This window comes from Prionailurus viverrinus, chromosome A3 (genome assembly GCF_022837055.1).
Source record: "Prionailurus viverrinus isolate Anna chromosome A3, UM_Priviv_1.0, whole genome shotgun sequence".
In the NCBI taxonomy this organism is placed as follows: Eukaryota; Metazoa; Chordata; class Mammalia; order Carnivora; family Felidae; genus Prionailurus; species Prionailurus viverrinus.
This window is the reverse complement of record NC_062563.1, coordinates 100,310,782-100,330,564: the sequence shown is the minus strand read 5'-3', so window position 1 is coordinate 100,330,564 and position 19,783 is coordinate 100,310,782. Positions and strand designations below refer to the sequence as shown.

General features: G+C 39.2%; 1 protein-coding gene across 1 annotated transcript in view; it reads right to left on the bottom strand.

The window, feature by feature from the left end:
* KCMF1 (potassium channel modulatory factor 1) overlaps nucleotides 1–19,783 on the bottom strand; it is an 82,045-nt gene that overhangs the window by 16,836 nt on the left and 45,426 nt on the right. The window contains exons 2-3 of the mRNA XM_047853878.1: nucleotides 15,694–15,861; nucleotides 10,567–10,706 (exon numbers count right to left, since the gene is read on the bottom strand). Of these exons, the coding sequence (XP_047709834.1) occupies nucleotides 10,567–10,706; nucleotides 15,694–15,861 (308 nt within the window). The remainder of the gene's footprint in view (nucleotides 1–10,566; nucleotides 10,707–15,693; nucleotides 15,862–19,783) is intronic.

The following is a 19,783-nucleotide window of genomic DNA, read 5'->3' as shown; positions in this document are numbered from 1 at the left end:
TGTGATGCTAAGTGAAATAAGCCATACAGAGAAAGACAGATACCATATGATTTCACTCTTATGTGGATCCTGAGAAACTTAACAGGAACCCATGGGGGAGGGGAAGGAAAAAAAAAAAAAAAGAGGTTAGAGTGGGAGACAGCCAAAGCATAAGAGACTGTTAAAAACTGAGAACAAACTGAGGGTTGATGGGGGGTGGGAAGGAGGGGAGGGTGGGTGATGGGTATTGAGGAGGGCACCTTTTGGGATGAGCACTGGGTGATGTATGGAAACCAATTTGACAATAAATTTCATATATTAAAAAAAAAAAAGTTGGTGTTTTCTTCTTCCTTTCTTCTCATATGTGTAGGTTATATAAATTTAAATGAAAACATGTAACAAAGCCTTGTGAACACTGTTTCAGATACGGGGCACCTTCTGGGACCGCAATAAATACGGTTTCTCTTGTGCTACTGTTTACAACTGCGTCAGTTTTCTAGTTAAAGGATCTATGCCAAGAAGTCCAGGTGGGCTAGTTAATGAAAGTTAATGAAAGTTCTCACCAGTCAAATTTGTTATATTGTATAATTTTGTTACTATGGATTAACTAATTCATTAAGTATTTACTGAGGACCAAATCAGTGTTCACTTAATATCCTGGGTTATAAAAATATTAAGAAATGAAGACAGTGAACATGGTGATCCTGCCACCATTCAAGTTCACACAAATTCCATTTTTTTTTTTTTTAGTTTCATCTCCTCTTATAAATTGGGATGTATTTTTCATTATTTATTCAAACCAGATTACAATTCATGTCTCTTCTTTCGAAGGGCTCTTAAACTCACCTCTAGATATACCCCACGCTTGTTCTGTTAGGCAAAATTTTCTGATCACTTGCAATATAATGGGATGTTTTTAACAGAGTTTCTTTTACTGAAAAGTGATGATCCAAAAAGAGCTATTAGAATTTAAAGCCAAGACACATAAAAAAGCCTTCAAATGCATTTGAATCCTTAGAGTTAAACAAACATAAAGTTGATAATCTACCAAGCTAACTATTGCTGAGGTTTATTGGTGATGTCAGGTTTTTGATCTCCTACCCAATTAAAAGTGGTTCATCTTATAAAATCTGTAGCTATAATAAATATAAGACTGAATGCTGGAGTTTTGCTTTGAAGAGATACATAAAGCACTAGTGGAACATCTTTTGGGCCTAGAACTATCTAAGTTGTAGCCACTTGCACCTTAACCATCCAGTTTGCCAATATAGACATAGGTCCTTTCAAGATTTGAGTGAGCACACCATTCAACTGGATTACAATCTAATTTTCTATTGTTACAGCGCAACACTGAAATTAACTTATAATGAAGTAGGAGTTACTTCATATTGAGTTTATTTTTCTCCTCAGTTCCATTCTCCCCATTTTAATACTTAGGTTGGAAGTGTCACATGCTTCTAAAGAGTAGCATTTAGAATTTTAGGAGTGTTTGCTATATACAAAAGTTTTAATTTTCCTTACATTTTTTTCAATTTTTTCATGTAAAAAAATGTTTATTTATTTTTGAGAGAGAGAGACGGGGGGGGGGGGGGGGGGAGACAAAGAGGGAGGGAGGGAGGGGCAGAAAGAGAGGGAGACACAGAATCTGAAGCAGGCTCCAGGCTCTGAGCTGTCAGCACAGAGCCCACCACAGGGCTCGAACGCACAAGCTGTGAAATCATGATCTGAGCCAAAGTTGGACACTCAACCAACGAGCCACCCAGAAGCCCCTTCCTTACATTTTTATACATGATTTAAAAGTCCTAAATAACTAAGTTTTGGTTTTAAATGTTATTTTACTTACTTACTTAAAGATTTTTTTTTTCTTAAGTAGGGCTTCATGCCCAGCACGGAGCCCAAGGTGGGGCTTGAACTGACCCTGTGATCAAGATCTGAGTTGAGATCAAGAATTGGATGCTTGGGGCACCTGCGTGGCTCAGCTGGTTAAGTGATGCTTTTGGCTCAGTCATGATGTCAGGTATGTGGGATCGAGCCCGCATCGGGCTCTGCACTGAGTGTGGAGTCTGCATGGGATTCTTTCTCTGCCACCACCTCCCTGCTCCATGTGTGCTCTCTCTCTCAAAATAAATACATAAATTTAAATCGTAAAAATAAGAAAAAGCTGAATGCTTAACTGACTGAGCCACCCAAGTACCCCTTGATTTTTCACTTTTAAGTAATCTCTACACCCAACATGGGGTTCAAACCCACAACCTCGAGAACAGGGGTCATACCCTCTACCGACTGAGTCAGCCAGGCATCTCCTTAAATATGTTTTTTGGGCAGAAATTTAAATTATATGTGTACATTGATGGGGCTCCCGGGTGGCTCAGTTGGTTAAGTGTCTGACTTCGGCTCAGGTCATGATCTCACAGTTCATGGGTTCAAGCCTTGTGCTGTTGGGCTCTGTGCTGACAGCTCAGAGCCAGAAGCCTGCTTCAGATTCTGTCTCTCCCTCTCTCTCTCTGCCCCTCCCGGCTCGTGCTCTGTCTCTCTCTCAAAAATAAAAATAAAGGGGCGCCTGGGTGGCGCAGTCAGTTAAGCGTCCGACTTCAGCCAGGTCACGATCTTGCGGTCCGTGAGTTCGAGCCCCGCGTCAGGCTCTGGGCTGATGGCTCAGAGCCTGGAGCCTGTTTCCGATTCTGTGTCTCCCTCTCTCTCTGCCCCTCCCCCGTTCATGCTCTGTCTCTCTCTGTCCCAAAAATAAATAAACGTTGAAAAAAAAAAACAAAAAAAAAAAAAACATTTTAAAAACATAAAAAAAAATAATTTAGCAACAGTAAAAAATAACTCCAAAGGATTCAGAACTGTCTTTTTTCTTTATCCTGCCCACAATTCACTCTAGATATGAGCACCCATGCTCACCTAGAAGAAAAACCCCAATGTCAGCTCCACTTTCTTAATCTAACCCGGTGCAAGCTATATTTATTACCTGTAGACTTTGAGAAAGGACATGGGAACCTCTTACCTCTTAGTGGTATCAAGAAGAGCCTGAAAGATGCAGGGAGACAGGGGCAGGGAGGCAGTGCCTGAGAGCAAGAAGCAATTTTAGTGAAGAATCAGAAATAAACTCTACCTTAGTTAGTGGGTCTGTGTGGTTTACAGTGAGTTTAAGTTAGAGTCTGATGAGGACTGAAGCTTTCTGCATGTTCCCCTTCTCAAGGGCATAACCAGTTTGTCAAGTAAGACTGAGTTTGCCAGAGCTTCCTAGAAAAAGATGACCTCAGCTATGAGCATCAAGACTGGCATCTTCAAATAATTTTACCAGTTTTTTTTTTTTTTTTTTAATCTGAGGGGCAGGTCCGGAAAAGAAGAGACAAGACTGAAAAGCATTTAAAGAACTTCTGAGTCACCCTGTAATTTGCCAACAGTTGTCGAAGAGCTCCCATCTTTACACCATCCTTCCTACAAATCTTTCTACAAACCCTGCAGAACATTTCTTTGACTTAAAATTAGCTGTCTGGACACTGAACTAGACAAACCAGTATTTTATAGGACAAAGAAGAAACCAGACTAGTGGCTAAAGAAAAAAAAATTCAAAATGAATGTGTGTAACACCCGCTATTTTACCCAGTGCTCCCCTTCCCATTCAGAAAACTGCCTGTTTTCCTTCCCTTACAGGATTTTAATTCAACTTCAACATAGAAGAAAGTAGAAAGCAATGAAAACCCTACCCAGGAAAAACAACATACTCTCAAGTAGCAGGCATTTAAGGAACTTATTTCTTACAGAAATAGATTTTAAAAATGTCATGACACATGTATATAGGATTATCCCAGAACAAATCTGGAATCCCCAAAATATCTCCTATCATTTCCTTCCCTGCTCACAACTCCAAAAAATCTGCCGGGGTACTAATAGCTATATCACTCTTAAAATCAAAAGTACTATGATCTTGGGGTGCCTGGGTGGTTCAGTCGTTCAAATGTCCAATTTTGGCTCAGGTCATGATCCCACAGTTCGTGGATTCGAGCCCCATGTCTGTGTGGACAGCTCAGAGCCTGGAGCCTGCTTCAGATTCTGTGTCTCCCTCTCTCTCTGCCCCTCCCCTGCTTGCACTCTGTCTTTCTCTCAAAAATAAATGTTAAAAAAAAAGTACCACGATCTGATTTTAAACAAGTAAATGTGTTCAAAGTAACTATTATTTAAAAATATGCAAAGACAGCCAAACACTAAGGACAGGAAAAACTGATTTATAAAATAGAAAGTGTTTGGAGTCAAAAGTAATGAAAAGCACAAATTGTAAAAATACCAAATCCTAACCTTCTACAATCTCTCCAGCTAAATGCAGCTGAGCAGTGGCAATATGGTTTCCCTGCAGCAACTGTATTTTTCAAATCCTATGTATTTATTTCTACAGCATTATTAGATAAAATACCCTTGTGAGTTCAATAGAAAAGCAGATAGCATCCAACTGCATTCTCTGATAAAGAATGCAAGCAGTAAGAGTCAAAACGTATTTTTTTCTTTTAATGTGAGTTTGGCTTTTAAATGCTTACCTTTCCTGATTATCTGATTAAAAGGGTAAGAAGGTAGTTACAATGTTTAAGAAAGTGTATAAAATTAGATTAAAAGATATGTACAAACTGTGGTTCACTCCACTGTTGCCCCTAATAAGGAAGTAAGTGCGGAAGTTAGCTCTACATATCGACATATTAAAACAGTCTCTCAATGAAATACAGATAGATTGATGATCAGGATCTAAAAGTCCTATAAGACAGTTTAAAACAGATGTCACTTCTCATCGCCTTCATGAATAAATCATATCTATCATGTTAATTTGGCTGGAATATTTGATCTAATACTTTCTTGCTTGCTTAATTTAGAGATCAAATGCATCTAATTGTTTAGTACAAATGCCACAAATTGTTTAGTACAAATTGCCAATAGATAAACTATTCTGTGCTCTATGACATTCAAACAACTGTTTAAATATTAAGTAAGTTACCAGCTAAAACCGATTATTCTGAATCATGAAAAAAAATTCAAAGGTCCTTTTATGCCATCGTTTTTCTCTGTAAGAACTGTTGTCATTAGTTTTTAAAGTGTATGTATGTGGGGCGCCTGGGTGGCACAGTCGGTTGAGCGGCCGACTTCGGCTCAGGTCATGATCTCACGGTCCGTGAGTTAAAGCCCCGCATCGGGCTCTGTGCTGACAGCTCGGAGCCTGGAGCCTGTTTCGGATTCTGTGTCTCCCTCTCTCTGACCCTCCCCCATTCATGCTCTGTCTCTCTCTGTCTCAAAAATAAATAAACGTTAAAAAAAAATAAATAAAGTGTATGTATGTATGTATGCATGTAATCTCTACACCCAACGTGGGGCTCAAACTCACAACCCTGAGACCAAGAGTCTCATGCTCTTCTGACTGAGCCAGCCAGGTGCCCCAAGAATTATTACTCAAAATAAAATTGTCTAAAGTCAGACTATGGGAAATTTCCAAAATCATTCTTTCTCTGTGATTTTTAGTTCTTATAAATAAAACAGTACAACCGTACTATTTCAAAACTAAACTCCTTTTGTTAAGAACACACCTAAGTCTTCATTAAAAAGGGGAGGAAATGGGGGCATGTGTGGGTGGCTCAGTTGATGAAGCATCTGACTCTTGATCGGCCCAGGTCATGATCTCACAGATTGGTTAGTTTCAGCCCCTCATAGGGCTCCATGCTGACAGTGCAGAGCCTGCTTGGGATTCTTCCTCTCTCTCTGTCCCTCCCCTGCTCGCTCTCTCTCTTAAAATAAATAAATAAACTTTATTTTTTTAAAATTTTTTTTAAACTTTTTTAATTTTTTATTTATTTTTTAATTTTTTTTTTTTTTTAATGTTTATTTATTTCTGAGACAGAGCATGAGTAGGGGAGGGGCAGAAAGAGAGGGAGACACAGAATCAGAAGCAGGCTCCAGGCTCTGAGCTGTCAGCACAGAGCCCGACGCGGGGCTCGAACTCACAGACTGCGAGATCATGACCCGGGCTGAAGTCAGACGCTTAACCGACTGAGCCATGCAGGCGCCCCTAAAACTTTTTTTTAACATTTATTTACTTTTGAGAGACAGAGCACAAGCGGGGAAGTGGCAGAGAGAGAAGGAGACACAGAATCCCAAGCAGGATCCAGGCTCTGAGCTGTCAGCACAGAGACTGACACGGGGCTCGAACTCACGAATGGCGAGATCACGACCTGAGCCGAAGTCAGACACCCAACCGACTGAGCCACCCAGGGGCCCCATAAATAAACTTTAAAAAGAGGGGGGGGGTTGGAGGGATGCTTGGGTGGCTCAGTCAGTTGAGCGTCTGTCTGACTTCGGCTCAGGTCATGATCTCACAGTTCGTGGGTTCAAACCTTGTGTTGGGCTCTGTGCTGACAGCTCGGAGCCTGGAGCCTGCTTCGGATTCTGTGTCTCCCTCTCTGCCCCTCCCTCGCTTGCACTCTGTCTCTCAAAAATATATAAACATTAAAAAGGGGTGGGGGTAATGTTATCAGTAACATAAATGAAGAGCACCTAAAAGCTGGACACTACCCTAACCCCTTTTCTGGAAAGTAATAAAAATGAGTAAATCAAATGAAAAATAGAAAGCAAGAAGTTCCCAGCAATGACCTATTAGACGACTGCTGTTATTATGAACAAAATAATACATTAATACATACATTTCTGGAAGAGGGAAGAAAATGTTGGTAAACCAAAAAGTGCTTTTATCTTTTAAGCATAATATTCTTCAGATAAATTACAAGAGATTTACTTCAACAACTGAGAGCAAGCTAACTATATGTCATTAATGAAATGTAGCAGAACATTTCATCTAAAAACAAAATCTCTGACGGCTTTCAAACTAGCTACAGTGCAAGCTCAAATACATAGGATTTAAGAAAAAATTCAGGAGTCACTTCTTTTATGTCCGAAGAAAAGTTTTTCTACCTACCATGTTTCTTCCACCATCCTCACACTTCCTCAATAATCCTTCGTATCTGCAATCCCATTTGACCACTACTGCTCACTTCTGCTACTAGATTGATGGATTTTAAAATTACATACTGTACTACACTTCCCCTCTTAATTCTTTCCATTACCCAATCTACCCAATCTACCAAATCTCGTGGTAACTATACGGGATTTTAAGAACTTGTGCTTAATCTCAAGATCACATTGTTTACCATGTTTAGTGTTTACATAAAGACTCCTGAGGGCTGCCTGGGTGGCTCAGTTGGTTAAGCATCCAACGCTTGGTTTCAGTTCAGGTCAGGATCTCATGGTTTGTGGGTTCAAGCCCTGCATCGGGCTCTCTACTGACAGTGAGGGATTCTCTCTCTGCTCCTACCCTGCTCGTGCTTGCTCGCCTGCTCTCTCTCAAAATAAACAAATAAAAGCTTAGAAAAAAAAAAAAAAGACTCCTGAGGCTATGCCCAATCCACTTCTTAAATTTTTAACTAGTAATCACCCTCACTCATTCTATGTCAGATGTTATTTTTCATAGTATCTGGTTTTGAAGGGTCCGCCATACCCTCAAAATCAAAGTCTCTTGAGTAATCCCAAATTAATCTTAAGAAGGGGGGCAAATCTTATATGGGGCCTTTAGAGTCCCTATTTGAAAAAGAAAACAGAGACATATAGACAAGGTTATAAAGTTGTCTACAAAGTTGTTGTATTTTTTTCTTTTTTAAAAATGTTTATTTATTTATTTTGAGAAAGACAGAGAGAGAGTGGGGGCAGGGTAGAGAGAGGGGAGAGAGAGAATCCCAAGCAGCCTCCGCAGTGCAGAGCCCGATGCAGGGCTTAAACTCATGAACTATGAGATCCTAACCTGAGCCAAAGTCACACACTTAACTGACTGAGCCACCCTGGCGCCCCTACAAAATTGTTTTAAACATTAACCTTCAGTAGACTTTCTTACCAGCTATGTCAGGTATCAGTAAATGCTTACTAGTGGTGACAATAATACCTACAGTGACATTCTTTTACCCCTAAATGTTCCAAATGGATGCTGGTTAGAGGAGTGAGATCCTTAAGTCCCATGAAGTTACAAACCGGTGGCCTAGCCGACACATGGAAGAAACACAGGAGCAAAGCAAGATAGCACATTAAGCATTTAGAAAGAAAAACGTAGGTGGGGCACCACGGTGGCTCAGTTGTTAAAGCATCTGACTTCAGCTCAGGTCATGATTTTACAGTTTGTGAGTTCAAGCCCCACTTGAGGTAAGCCTCGCTTCTCTCTCTCTCTGTCTCTGCCTGTGATTCTCCTGTGATTCTCTCCCACTCCTGTGATTCTCTCTCTCTCTGCCCCTCATTCACTTGTGTCTTCTCTCTCTCTAAAAACAAAAAAACAAAGAAGAAAAAAAAGAAAAAAAATGAAAGAAAAATGTAGATAGGAATAGAAAATGGGGTACACGAGTCCCCCACCAAAATAACACGAGTCACTCTTGAACTCCAGAAGTTTTCCACGTTTGACTAACCATGACCTTGGCAAAACACTGGGGAGGGCGGTGGGGTGAGAGGGACACCTAGTAACATCACCTGGACATTTATAAATGCTTCACACGCATGCAGAGAGGCACTCAAAATACTTAATAACTGGTGGCATAGGCACCAATCCTTCAGAACGGACACTAGTCAGTAAGCCATATGTGGTGCCAGCCCTGGACTGAAGAGGACAGGACTCACAAGATTTGAGGAAGAAAAAACCCTGTACCTTCATATCAAAGATTCTTGTTTGCTTGCCATTTTTCACTTTGAAACGCCTGGGTGGAAACAGAGGGCAGATGTGGTGTTCATGCAGACTAAGGGCTGATGAGGAGGGAGCAATCCTTAAAATACTCCACAAAAACCAATTTAAAAACAGTATGGCCACTGTCTTAAACTATGTACCAAAAGCTTGGGAACTTAACAAAGGCACATACTGAACATGCCTTATAAGAGACAGACCACTAAACCATTTGTAGATGGTAAATATTTAATTTTCAAACTGTGAATCAGGTGTAGAGGAGTGTAAACAAATTATGAGTATTTACTTACAGGAAAAAAAAATCAAGGCAAAGCTGCTGAGGCAGAACTACTCATTCTTATTTCAAAAGACTAGCTTTTCGCTCACGGAAGGACTTAACTTTCTGCTGGATTCTCCAATTTGGGGTGTGGAAAACTGAGTAGCTGTCCTGCCCCAGTGGAGTGATGAAGTACTATCCCAGGGCCTACTGGCTAGTAAAGATTTTAAGAATGCCTGGTTCAGTAAGAGAAACCCCTCTCTGTTGTATCCAGTAACAGAAATTAAGTCAAAAAGAAATTATTCCAAATTTCCCACAACAAAGAGGATGAGATGCGATCAAGTCCACATTCCTCATACTGGTATCTGGGACTGAACCAAAAGGAAGCAAAGTCACCTTTACAAAATAAGAACAACAAATTAAGAACAGTAGTAAAACGTGTCGACAGTGTTCTGAGGCTCCAGATGAGAGCAGTTCTGAGCTGTTAGATACGAAAATTTGGCTTTGGGACTACATAATGTCAATTTACCAAATGGTTGAACTACACACCTTATAAGCAACTTTAAGCATCCAACTAAGCAGTGTGAATGGGAATAAAAGTGAACCTGTAGTACTCACAGCTGTAACAGCAGGGCTATAGCAGAGATAAAACAGGACAATGGTTAAGTAGGGACTCTACAACCCAGAGGGACTCTGGCTGACGTCAAACACCAGGCTCTGCCCCTCAGCAGCTGTACGTCCTCGGACACCCTATTTCTGGAGTTTCAGCTAATTTGTTTTGAATACATTTAGGGACTTATTAGTTGATGCAATGTGCAATTGCTTGTGCCAAAATTCTCCAAATCCCAGACCTACAGTTCCATTTCTCATCTCTCACTTTATCTATTATTACCAATAGTAAAGGGGGGGAAGGGTGCTCTTTTGGGTGTACTTTATCGTTTCTTAAAAGTTGAATATATGCTGACTCAGATGTCAAGTTAAATACCCAAAAAGCTTTCAAGGCAAGATTTCCTTTGTGCATTATTCCAGGTCTTTGGCTCTTAGCCAGTTGGGAAAGATTAGAGTAGAAGGAACTTGTAGGGACCTTAGAGCTCCGACCAATGAACCAAGAGATCTGACCTAATAAAAACAAAGTAAGCGATATGTTACAATGAGATGTGACAATGGATTATTACTTATGACTTAAAATTTTAAAATTTCATTATGAAGGCATTCTTGTAGAAGAAAAATTAAGCAGGTAGCAAGAATACCTGCTTTTTAGAAAGAGCTGTGCTTCAGGGTGGGGTGCTTTTAACCTGTTCACAGTACATTTGCTAAGGGCTCCTGAATTTGGTCAAGATTCCACACTGTGCTTTTAAAACAGGGCGAGAACGGCTAGTGTGAATAAATGAAGCGTGTTATCTTGCACACATGCAACCTCCTAGGATGTGTAAAAGTTGCTGTTAAAAGAGCATTTTAATAATTATTATACAAACAGTATCAGTACACTTAGTAGGAGACAGAGGATAGTGACCTGGCTTTACTTTTGTTAGAAATGATGTACGTTAACACATCACTTTAGATACAAGGTTTCTTCACTTACCACTTCTGTTGATGTTTCTGCATGCTCAGAAGTAACATGTTCTTGGAGAGATGTCTCCGTATAGCCCATTTTTCCACAATAGGGACAAGTAAAAGACTGTGGCTGCTCTACAGAGAAAGCTTCCCCACCATAGTACAAATCTGAAAAATAAAATGGAACTGCAGTGAGAAATAATAATTATTGTTTTATCACATGAAAATGTAAACATATGGTAGGTACAATAATGTAAAACAACAGTGTCCCTGAAATCTCCAAAAACCTCACCCTGTCAAAGAGTGCTTAGGTACCTCATATGTGCAACATCCTTATTTTGCCTGGGACTCCATGCCACCCCTCCAAAATTCCTTTTTCACCCACATAGCTATTATTTCCTTAAGAGAAAAACAAACAGGGCCACCTGGGTGGCTCAGTCGGTTGAGCATCCAACTTCAGCTCAGGTCATTATCTCACATCACAGTTCGTGAGTTCAAGCCCCGCATCTGGCTCTGTGCTGACAGCTCAGAGCCTGGAGCCTGCTTTGGATTCTGTGTCTCCCTCTCTCTGCCCCTCCCCTGCTCATGCTCTGTCTCTCTCTCAAAAATAAAGAAAAAATTTTTTTAATGTTTGTTCGTTTTAGAGAGACAGAGACAGAGCATGAGCAGGGGAGGGGCAGAGAGAGAGGGAGACACAGAATTGGAAGCAGGCTCCAGGTTCTGAGCTGTCAGCACAGAGCCCAATGTGGGGGCTCAAACCCACAAACTGTGAGATCATGACTGAAGCTGAAGTCAGATGTTTGACTGAGCCACCCAGGTGCCCCATCTCTCTCTCAAAAACAAATATACATTAAAAAATTTTTAAAAAGAGAGAAAAACAAACAACTTTTTATCCTTTCATTTAACTTTGAATTTTTTTTTTAAGATATTTTTAAGTAGCCTCTATACCCAATGTGGGGCTTGAACCCACGACCTTGGGATCAAGAGTTACATGCTCTTCTGACTGAGCCAGCCAGGCCCCCTCCCTTCATTTAATTCTGAAACATCTCTCATTTCACATCTAGTTCTAATTTTACTGTAATTTATTTTTTCTTTATCTCTGTGGCTACTGTACCAAAGCCAGTGTCAACACAAAGAAATCAGCAGACGGAGAGGTGCCCAACTGGCTCAGTCGGCAGAGTGTGTGACTCCTGATCTTGGAGTTGTGAGTTTAGTTCTCTACATTTGGTACAGAGATTACTTAAAATAAAATCTTAAAAAAAAAAAAAAAAGAATCAGCAGGGCATATCATAATACAAGAACACAAGTGCTCGGAATAGGCAAATGTGATCAATATGCCAAACCCCAGACGCAGCTATCTGTCTAAAGCACACACCATTCTTACAGCAGGAAGGACCCTGAGCAAAAATGCTAACTTGAATGGAGTACTACCACAACAGACTCTGTCCATGTTGGTTACTGAAGAACTGATGAATTAGTGATATTCTATGGGAATAATCTGTTTGCCTCATTAGTACATCTCAAAAAATAAGTTTATTTTTCTCCATTAGTAACACAAAAGGAAATGCATTTGAAAGTATATTTAGTATGTTATGTCACTTCATTCCAAAGAACTATACTTAACATGAAACAAATGCTTAATTTAATAGGATATGAGGGGGCGCCTGGGTGGTTCAATCAGTTGGGTATCCGACTTCGGCTCATGTCATGATCTCGCGGTTCAGGAGTTTGAGCTCTGCATCAGGCTCTGTGCTGACAGCTCGGAGCCTGGAGCCTGCTTCAGATTCTGTGTCTCCCTCTCAGCCCCTCCCCTGCTTGTGCTCTTGTCTCTCTCTCTCTCAAAAATAAACATAAGAATTTTTTTAAAAATAGCACATTATAAGAGAAAATTTTATAAGAGAGAACATTTGCTATGTGAGAGATTTGTTCACATTTTTAGGAAGATTTAGGCTATCTTTTTTTTAAAAAAAAAATTTTTTTTTTAACGTTTTTATTTATTTTTGAGACAGAGAGAGACACAGCATGAACGGGGGAGGGGCAGAGAGAGAGGGAGACACAGAATCCGAAACAGGCTCCAGACTCTGAGCTGTCAGCACAGAGCCCGACGCGGGGCTCGAACTCACAGACCGCGAGATCGTGACCTGAGCCGAAGTCGGCCGCTTAACCGACTGAGCCACCCAGGTGCCCCAGATTTAGGCTATCTTAAAAGTATTTGCCCATACACACTTGTGCACACACACTCACACTCACACACACATTATTATATGTATAAGACTTGCCAGGTATATTTGGGATAGGTGGGGATAAATATATAAAAATCAATAAAACTTCTTCACTTGATAAAAGACATCTACAAAAAAACTATAGCTAACATCACACTTATTGGTGAAAGACTGGATGTTTTCCCCCCTAAGACCTGGAACAAGACAAGAGTGTCTGCTTTAGCCATTTCTATTCATTATTTTACTGGATGGTCTAGTAATTAGGCAAGAAAATGAAAGGAAAAGCAGCTAGAGGGAAAGGAAGAAGTGGAACCATTTGTAATCAGCAGATGACATGACCTTGCATATAGAAAATCCTAAAAAATCCAATTAGAGGGGCGTCTGGGTGGCGCAGTCGGTTAAGCGTCCGACTTCAGCCAGGTCACGATCTCGCGGTCCGTGAGTTCGAGCCCCGCGCCAGGCTCTGGGCTGATGGCTCGGAGCCTGGAGCCTGTTTCCAATTCTGTGTCTCCCTCTCTCTCTGCCCCTCCCCCATTCATGCTCTGTCTCTCTCTGTCCCAAAAAATAAATAAACGTTGAAAAAAAAATTAAAAAAAAAAATCCAATTAGATCCTATTAGAACTAATGAACAACATCATAGGATATAAGATCCATACAAAAACCAATTATTTTTCTATACACATGCAGTGAACAATCCAAAAATAAAATTTTACAAATACACTTACAATAACAAGAAGAATAAAATACTTAGTAACACATTTAAAGAAGGAAGTATAAAACTTAACCTCTGGTAATTACAAAACTTTGTTGAAAAATATTAAAGACAAACTAAACAAATGGAAAAACATCTCATGTTCACCAACTGGCAGACTTAATACCGTTGCTCTCCAAACTGATCTACAGACTTAAAACAATCCCCATCAAAATCCCAGTTGGCTTCTTTGCAGAAATGTGATGAGCTGATCCTAAAATTCTTTCATAGAAACTCAAGGTATCTAGAATACTCAAAACAATCTTGAAAAAACAAAAAACAAAACAAAGCTGGAAGACTCATACTTGTCAATTTCAAAGCTTACTAGAAGTTTACAGTAGTTAAGACTGTGGTACTAGCATATAGACAGATATATAAATCAATGAAACAGACGGAGACTCTAAGGAAAGACACATTTATGGTCAACCAACTTTCCTAATAGATTTATTGAGATATTTCAGACGTATAAAATTATGTATATTTATGATATACAACTTGATGTTCCGATGCAGTATGCACTGTGAAAAGATCACCATGTCTACATAGTTACCTGTGTGTGTGTTGAAAAAATGTAAGATCTGTCCTCTCCAAAAATTTCAAGTATACAATATAATATTGTTAACTATGGTCACCTTACTGTACATTAGCTCCCCAGAGCTTATTCATCTTGCATAATGAAACTTTGTACCATGTGACCAATATTACACCAATCCCCTACCCCTCCCACCTCAGGTCAACTGATTTTCAACAAGAATGCCAAGACAATTCACTGTGTAAAGAATAGTCTTTTTCAATAAATGATGCTGGGACAACTGGATATCCATACGCAAAAGAATGATCTATCTCATCATTCCATATACAAAAATTAATGCAACATGGAGCAAAGATCTAAATGTAAAAGCTAAGGGGTGCCTAACTGGCTCAGTAGAAAGAGTATGTTACTCTTGATCTCGGGGCTGTGAGTTCGAGCCCTACACTGCATGTAGAGATTACTTAAATAACTAAAAAAAAAAAAAAAGTAAAAGCGAAAACAATAAAACTCTTATAAGGAAACAAAAATGTAAATCTTCATGATCTTAGACCGGGTAATGGTTTCTTAGATATGACACCAAAAGCAAAACAAAAGAAAATAAAAAGATAAACTGGATGTCATCAAAATTAAAACTTTTGTAGGGGCGCCTGGGTGGCTCAGTTCAGTTAAGCATCCGACTCTGGATTTTGATTCAGGTCATAATCTCACGGTTTGGGAGTCTGAGCCCCGCATGAGGCTCTGCACTGACAAGCACAGAGCCTGCTTGGGATTCTCTCCCCCCTCTCTCTGCCCCTCCCCCACTCACTCTCTCTCTCTCAAAATAAATAAACAACAACAACAACAAATGAAAATCTTTGTGCTTCAAAACACACCATCAAAAAAGTGAAATGACAACCCATGAAATGGGAGATTTCTGCAAATCATCCACCTGATAAGAAACTTGTATAAAGAGTATATAAGGAACTATTAAAACTCAAAAATAAAAAGACATATTACCCAATTAAAAAAATGGACAAAGGATCTGAATAGACATTTCTCCAAAGTAGATATACAAATGGCCAGTAAGCACAAGAAAAGATGGTTACTATTATTAGCCATCAGAGAAATGCAAATCAAAACCATATGAGATACCACCTCACACCCACTATGATGGCTGGAGACAGAAAAGCTCTGTGCTGAGTGTGGAGCCTGCCTGAGATTCTCTCTTCTTCCCTCATGCGTGCGTCTCTCTCGCTCTCAAAACAAAAAAACCCCAAGTGCCGACTAGGTAAGAAATTATAGCATGAAACATTTATAGCCTTTCTTATGGACTAACAAGGGCTTCTAATCAACTGCAGAAACAGAAACTGTGCTTTCTGGCAGCCAGAGCAAGAGTACTCGTGTACTGCTAGCACGAACAGTTCATTTATTTTACTGAGGCGCTCCTTCCATCTCATACCGTGTCAGTTTTCTAGATAGATATCTGAATAGCTTTTATGAACAGTTGAGCTATGATTATGAGAATTCTTTAGAATACAAAAGTAAGAGTCATGTTATTTTTAATGTATGCTGTCGGGAATAGTTTTAGAACATCTTGCCTTTAAACTTCTTCACGCACATGCACACAAAATTCTAAATGACAACCCATTAGAATGAGAAATAAATACGTACCAAAATCTACCCTTGTTAATATGCACTGCATTGGGTGGTCAGTTGTATGCCTTGTGGTTGTTGCACCACTTTCATAACAAGATGCACAAAGATCGTAATCGTAGCAAATTAAACACTTATATCTGCGACCTCGAAAATTTCCTTTTAAACATGCATCACAGCTGACACCTATTAAAAAAAAAAGAAATATCATTAATTAGCAGCTGTAATAGGCCCCACTCCATCTCATTTTTATAACATTTTTTAAGTACAGATTTAACCCCAAATTTCCTTTTCCAAATGACCAGAAACAACATAGTCAGATGATACAGGAATAGCTGACACTGTGGTGGATTTGTTACTCTGATTTACATTCCTCATGAAAATAACTTAAAATATTTGATAAAAATGTAAAATCAACTTTTAAAATGCCTTGATAAGCTAGCAGGCGGATAAAAACCAAGTGAAAGAGGAACTGGTAACTAGAATCACTAAAGGGGGCAAGCATTCATTTACCAAAGCAGGTAAAAATCTGAGCTTGGATTTTCACAGCGTTGCAGGACAAAGCACAGGAAGTGAATACCAAAGTCTGCCAAAGGTGGAGTGTCTAACAAGCAATTCCTTGTAAGGCTGAGACCCTAATATACTCTCAGTGCATGGGCAAGCCAGAAATCCTCCCTAGGGGATTACAAAACTTGCCCTAGTGAAATTCCCTCACCCGATTGGCACAAAACAACAACAAAAAGCCCTGAAAAATCATAACCACAAACCAGCCCAGCCCTGTAATGAGTGAAGAGTCCAAATTTAAACTAACAAATGGTTCCAAGTGGTTCTCAGGTGAAGAGTTTATTTTAAAGTGGTCTGGGGTGCCTGGCTGGCTCATTTGGTGGAGCGTGCAGCTCTTGATCTCAGGGCTGTGAGTTTGAGCCCCATGATGGGTGTTGAAATCACTTAAAAACAAAATATAAACAAACAAACAAACAAACAAAGTGGTCCTAAGGGAGCAAACACTACCACCAAGCCTCTGGCAGAAATAAACTTCCACAGTATGAATCCATACACAAAATACACACACACACACACACAAACACAGCACCATGAGAAAGAAGTAGCAGAAACAGCCGAATCAGACTGGGAAAGAGTTTATATCAGAATTGGATATGAGGTAATAGTTAATAGGTTAAAGTAAATAAAAGAGAAGTTTGAAAAGAAGAGGCAACCAACAGATTTGAAAATGAAGCAAACAACATATAAATATAAAAAAATTAATTAGAATTTAAAACTTGATGGGCAGGCATAATAGTAGGAAAAGCCTCTTATTCACAAGTAATATGCTTGGTTATGCAAAAACCCAATACAGCTAAATTATTATAGTTATTTTAAGCAAGGTTGATAAATATAAAAACTAATTTAATAAAGTATCGGTTGTATTTCACAACTCCAAAAAAGAAAAATTTATTATTAAAAACATGTCATTTAAGATTGTACTCACATGAGGTACTTAGGATTCGTAAAATTCAGAGAAAAAGTAGGTAAGTGGTTACCAGGGACTGGGTAGGGTTGTTAAATGGGTACAGAATTTCAGTTTGGGATGGTGGAAAAATTCTGGAGTTGGTTGTGCAACAATATGAATATACTTAAAGCCAATGAGTTGTACGTACAAAAAAATGGTTAAAATGATAGATTTTATGTTTTACCACAATAAAAAATATGACATTTGTAACAGCATTAAAAAAAATACCTATGAATTGGGATGCATGGGTGGCTCAGTCGGTTAAGTGTCTGACTTTGGCTCAGGTCATGATCTCCTAGATCTCACTGACAGTGCAGAGCCTGCTTGGGATTCTCTCTCTCTCTCTCTCTCTCCTTCTTTCTCTGTCCCTTCCCCACGGGTGCTTTCTCTCTCTCTCAAAATAAATATAAAAAACTTTAACCAAAGATGGCCCTTTATAAAGCTAATCAGTAAAAATATATTCAGGGATGCCTGGCTGGCTCAGTTGGTGGAGCATGTGACTCTAGATCTCATGGTTGTGGGTTCAAACCCTACACTGGGTGCAGAGATTACTTTAAAAAAAAATCTTGGGGCACCTGGGTGACTCAGTCAGTAAGTGTCTGACTCTTGATTTTGGCTCAGGTCACGATCTTATGAGATCAAGCCCACATTGGGATCTGCATTGGGCACTGACTGCTTAAGATTCTCTTTCCCTCTGGGGTGCCTGGGTGGCTCGGTCAGTTAAGCGTCCGACTTCGGCTCAGGTCATGATCTCACGGTCCGTGAGTTCGAGCCCCGCGTCGGGCTCTGTGCTGACAGCTCAGAGCCTGGAGCCTGTTTCAGATTCTGTGTCTTCCTCTCTCTCTGACCCTCCCCTGTTCATGCTCTGTCTCTCTGTCTCAAAAATAAATAAACGTTAAAAAAAAAATTAAAAAAAAAAAAAGATTCTCTTTCCCTCTCCCTCTGCCCCTCCCTTGTGCATGCATACATGTGCACACTCTCTCAAAAAAAAAAATCTTAAAAAAAAAAAGTATATGTATATTCAAAGACATTAAAGGACTTAAAAAAAAATAATAATATCAAGTTCACGGAAGAGAAGGTTCAATGAAATGAAATGTCAATTCTCCCCAAATTGATTCATGGATTCAGTGCAATTCTAATCAAAATCACAAAAGAAGTTTTTGTGGAACATGATAAGCTGACTCAAATTTTTATGCAAGTTACAAAGGGCCACAAATAACCAAGGCATTGCATTCCTGAAGAATAAGATGGAGGGATCTGCTTAACATATCAAGAGCTATTATAAAGCTAAATTAAGACAGGATGGTATCAGCACAGACACAGATCATTTGACCAATGAGAAGAGAATTGAAAGCCCAAAACAGATACACCCATGTTGAAATCTGTTTTATGACAACAAAGTCCCTAGAGATCAGTGGGGAAAGGAGGGAGTAGTAGAACAGGTGATCATCCATATGTGGGGAAAATAAAATCAGATCTCTTCCACAGATCCCATACACAAACACCAATTCTGGATGGCTTACAGAGAAATGTTGAAGGAAACTAAAAAATATATATATATTTTATAATATACTTTATAATATATAATTATAATATTTGTATTATTTATAATATGTTTTATAAAATATTTAAAATATATTATAATAAAGTATATTGCATATTTATTTATATAATAAAATATATTTTATAAAATATTTATAATTATATTTATAAAATTTATATTTTATAAAATATCTAAAATATATAAATATATTTATATACATATAAATATATATTTTTTAATTTAAAAAATCCCTCAAAGGCCATAGAGGGAAATAATTATATGAGCTCAGAGTAGGAAATAATTTCTTTTTTTAAAAAAAAAATTTTTTTTTTTAATGTTTTATTTATTTTTGAGACAGAGAGAGACAGAGCATGAACGGGGCAGGGGCAGAGAGAGAGGGAGACACTGAATCGGAAGCAGGCTCCAGGCTCCAAGCCATCAGCCCAGAGCCCGATGCGGGGCTCGAACTCACGGACTGCGAGATCGTGACCTGAGCTGAAGTTGGACGCTTAACCGACTGAGCCACCCAGGCGCCCCGGAAATAATTTCTTAAAACACATACATATGGTCGAAACCAAAAAGAGAGACATTAAACCACATTAAAATTAAGACTTTTTCTTTACCTTCTAATGCCCTAGAGTGATGGAAAGCAAGAAGGCCCTGAAACTGGTGATACGTGCAACATACATGACAGACAACAGTTTGGTATTCAGAATACATCAAGAATGCGGGCATATCAGTAAGAAGACATCCAATAGAAAAATGGGCAAAATGGGGTGCCTGGGTGGCTCCGTTGTTTGAGTGTCCAACTTTGGCTCAGGTCATGATCTCATGGTTTATGAGTTTGAGTCCTGCATTGGGCTCTGTGCTGACAGCTCAGAGCCTGGAGCCTGCTTCAGATTCTGTACCTCCCTCCCAACCCCACTCTCTCTCTCTCAAAATAATAATAATAATATCAAAAGAAAAAAGAAAAAAAAAGAGAAAAATGGGCAAAGACTTCAATGGGCACTATAAAGAACAAACACAAATGACCGATAAATATATGAAAAGATGCT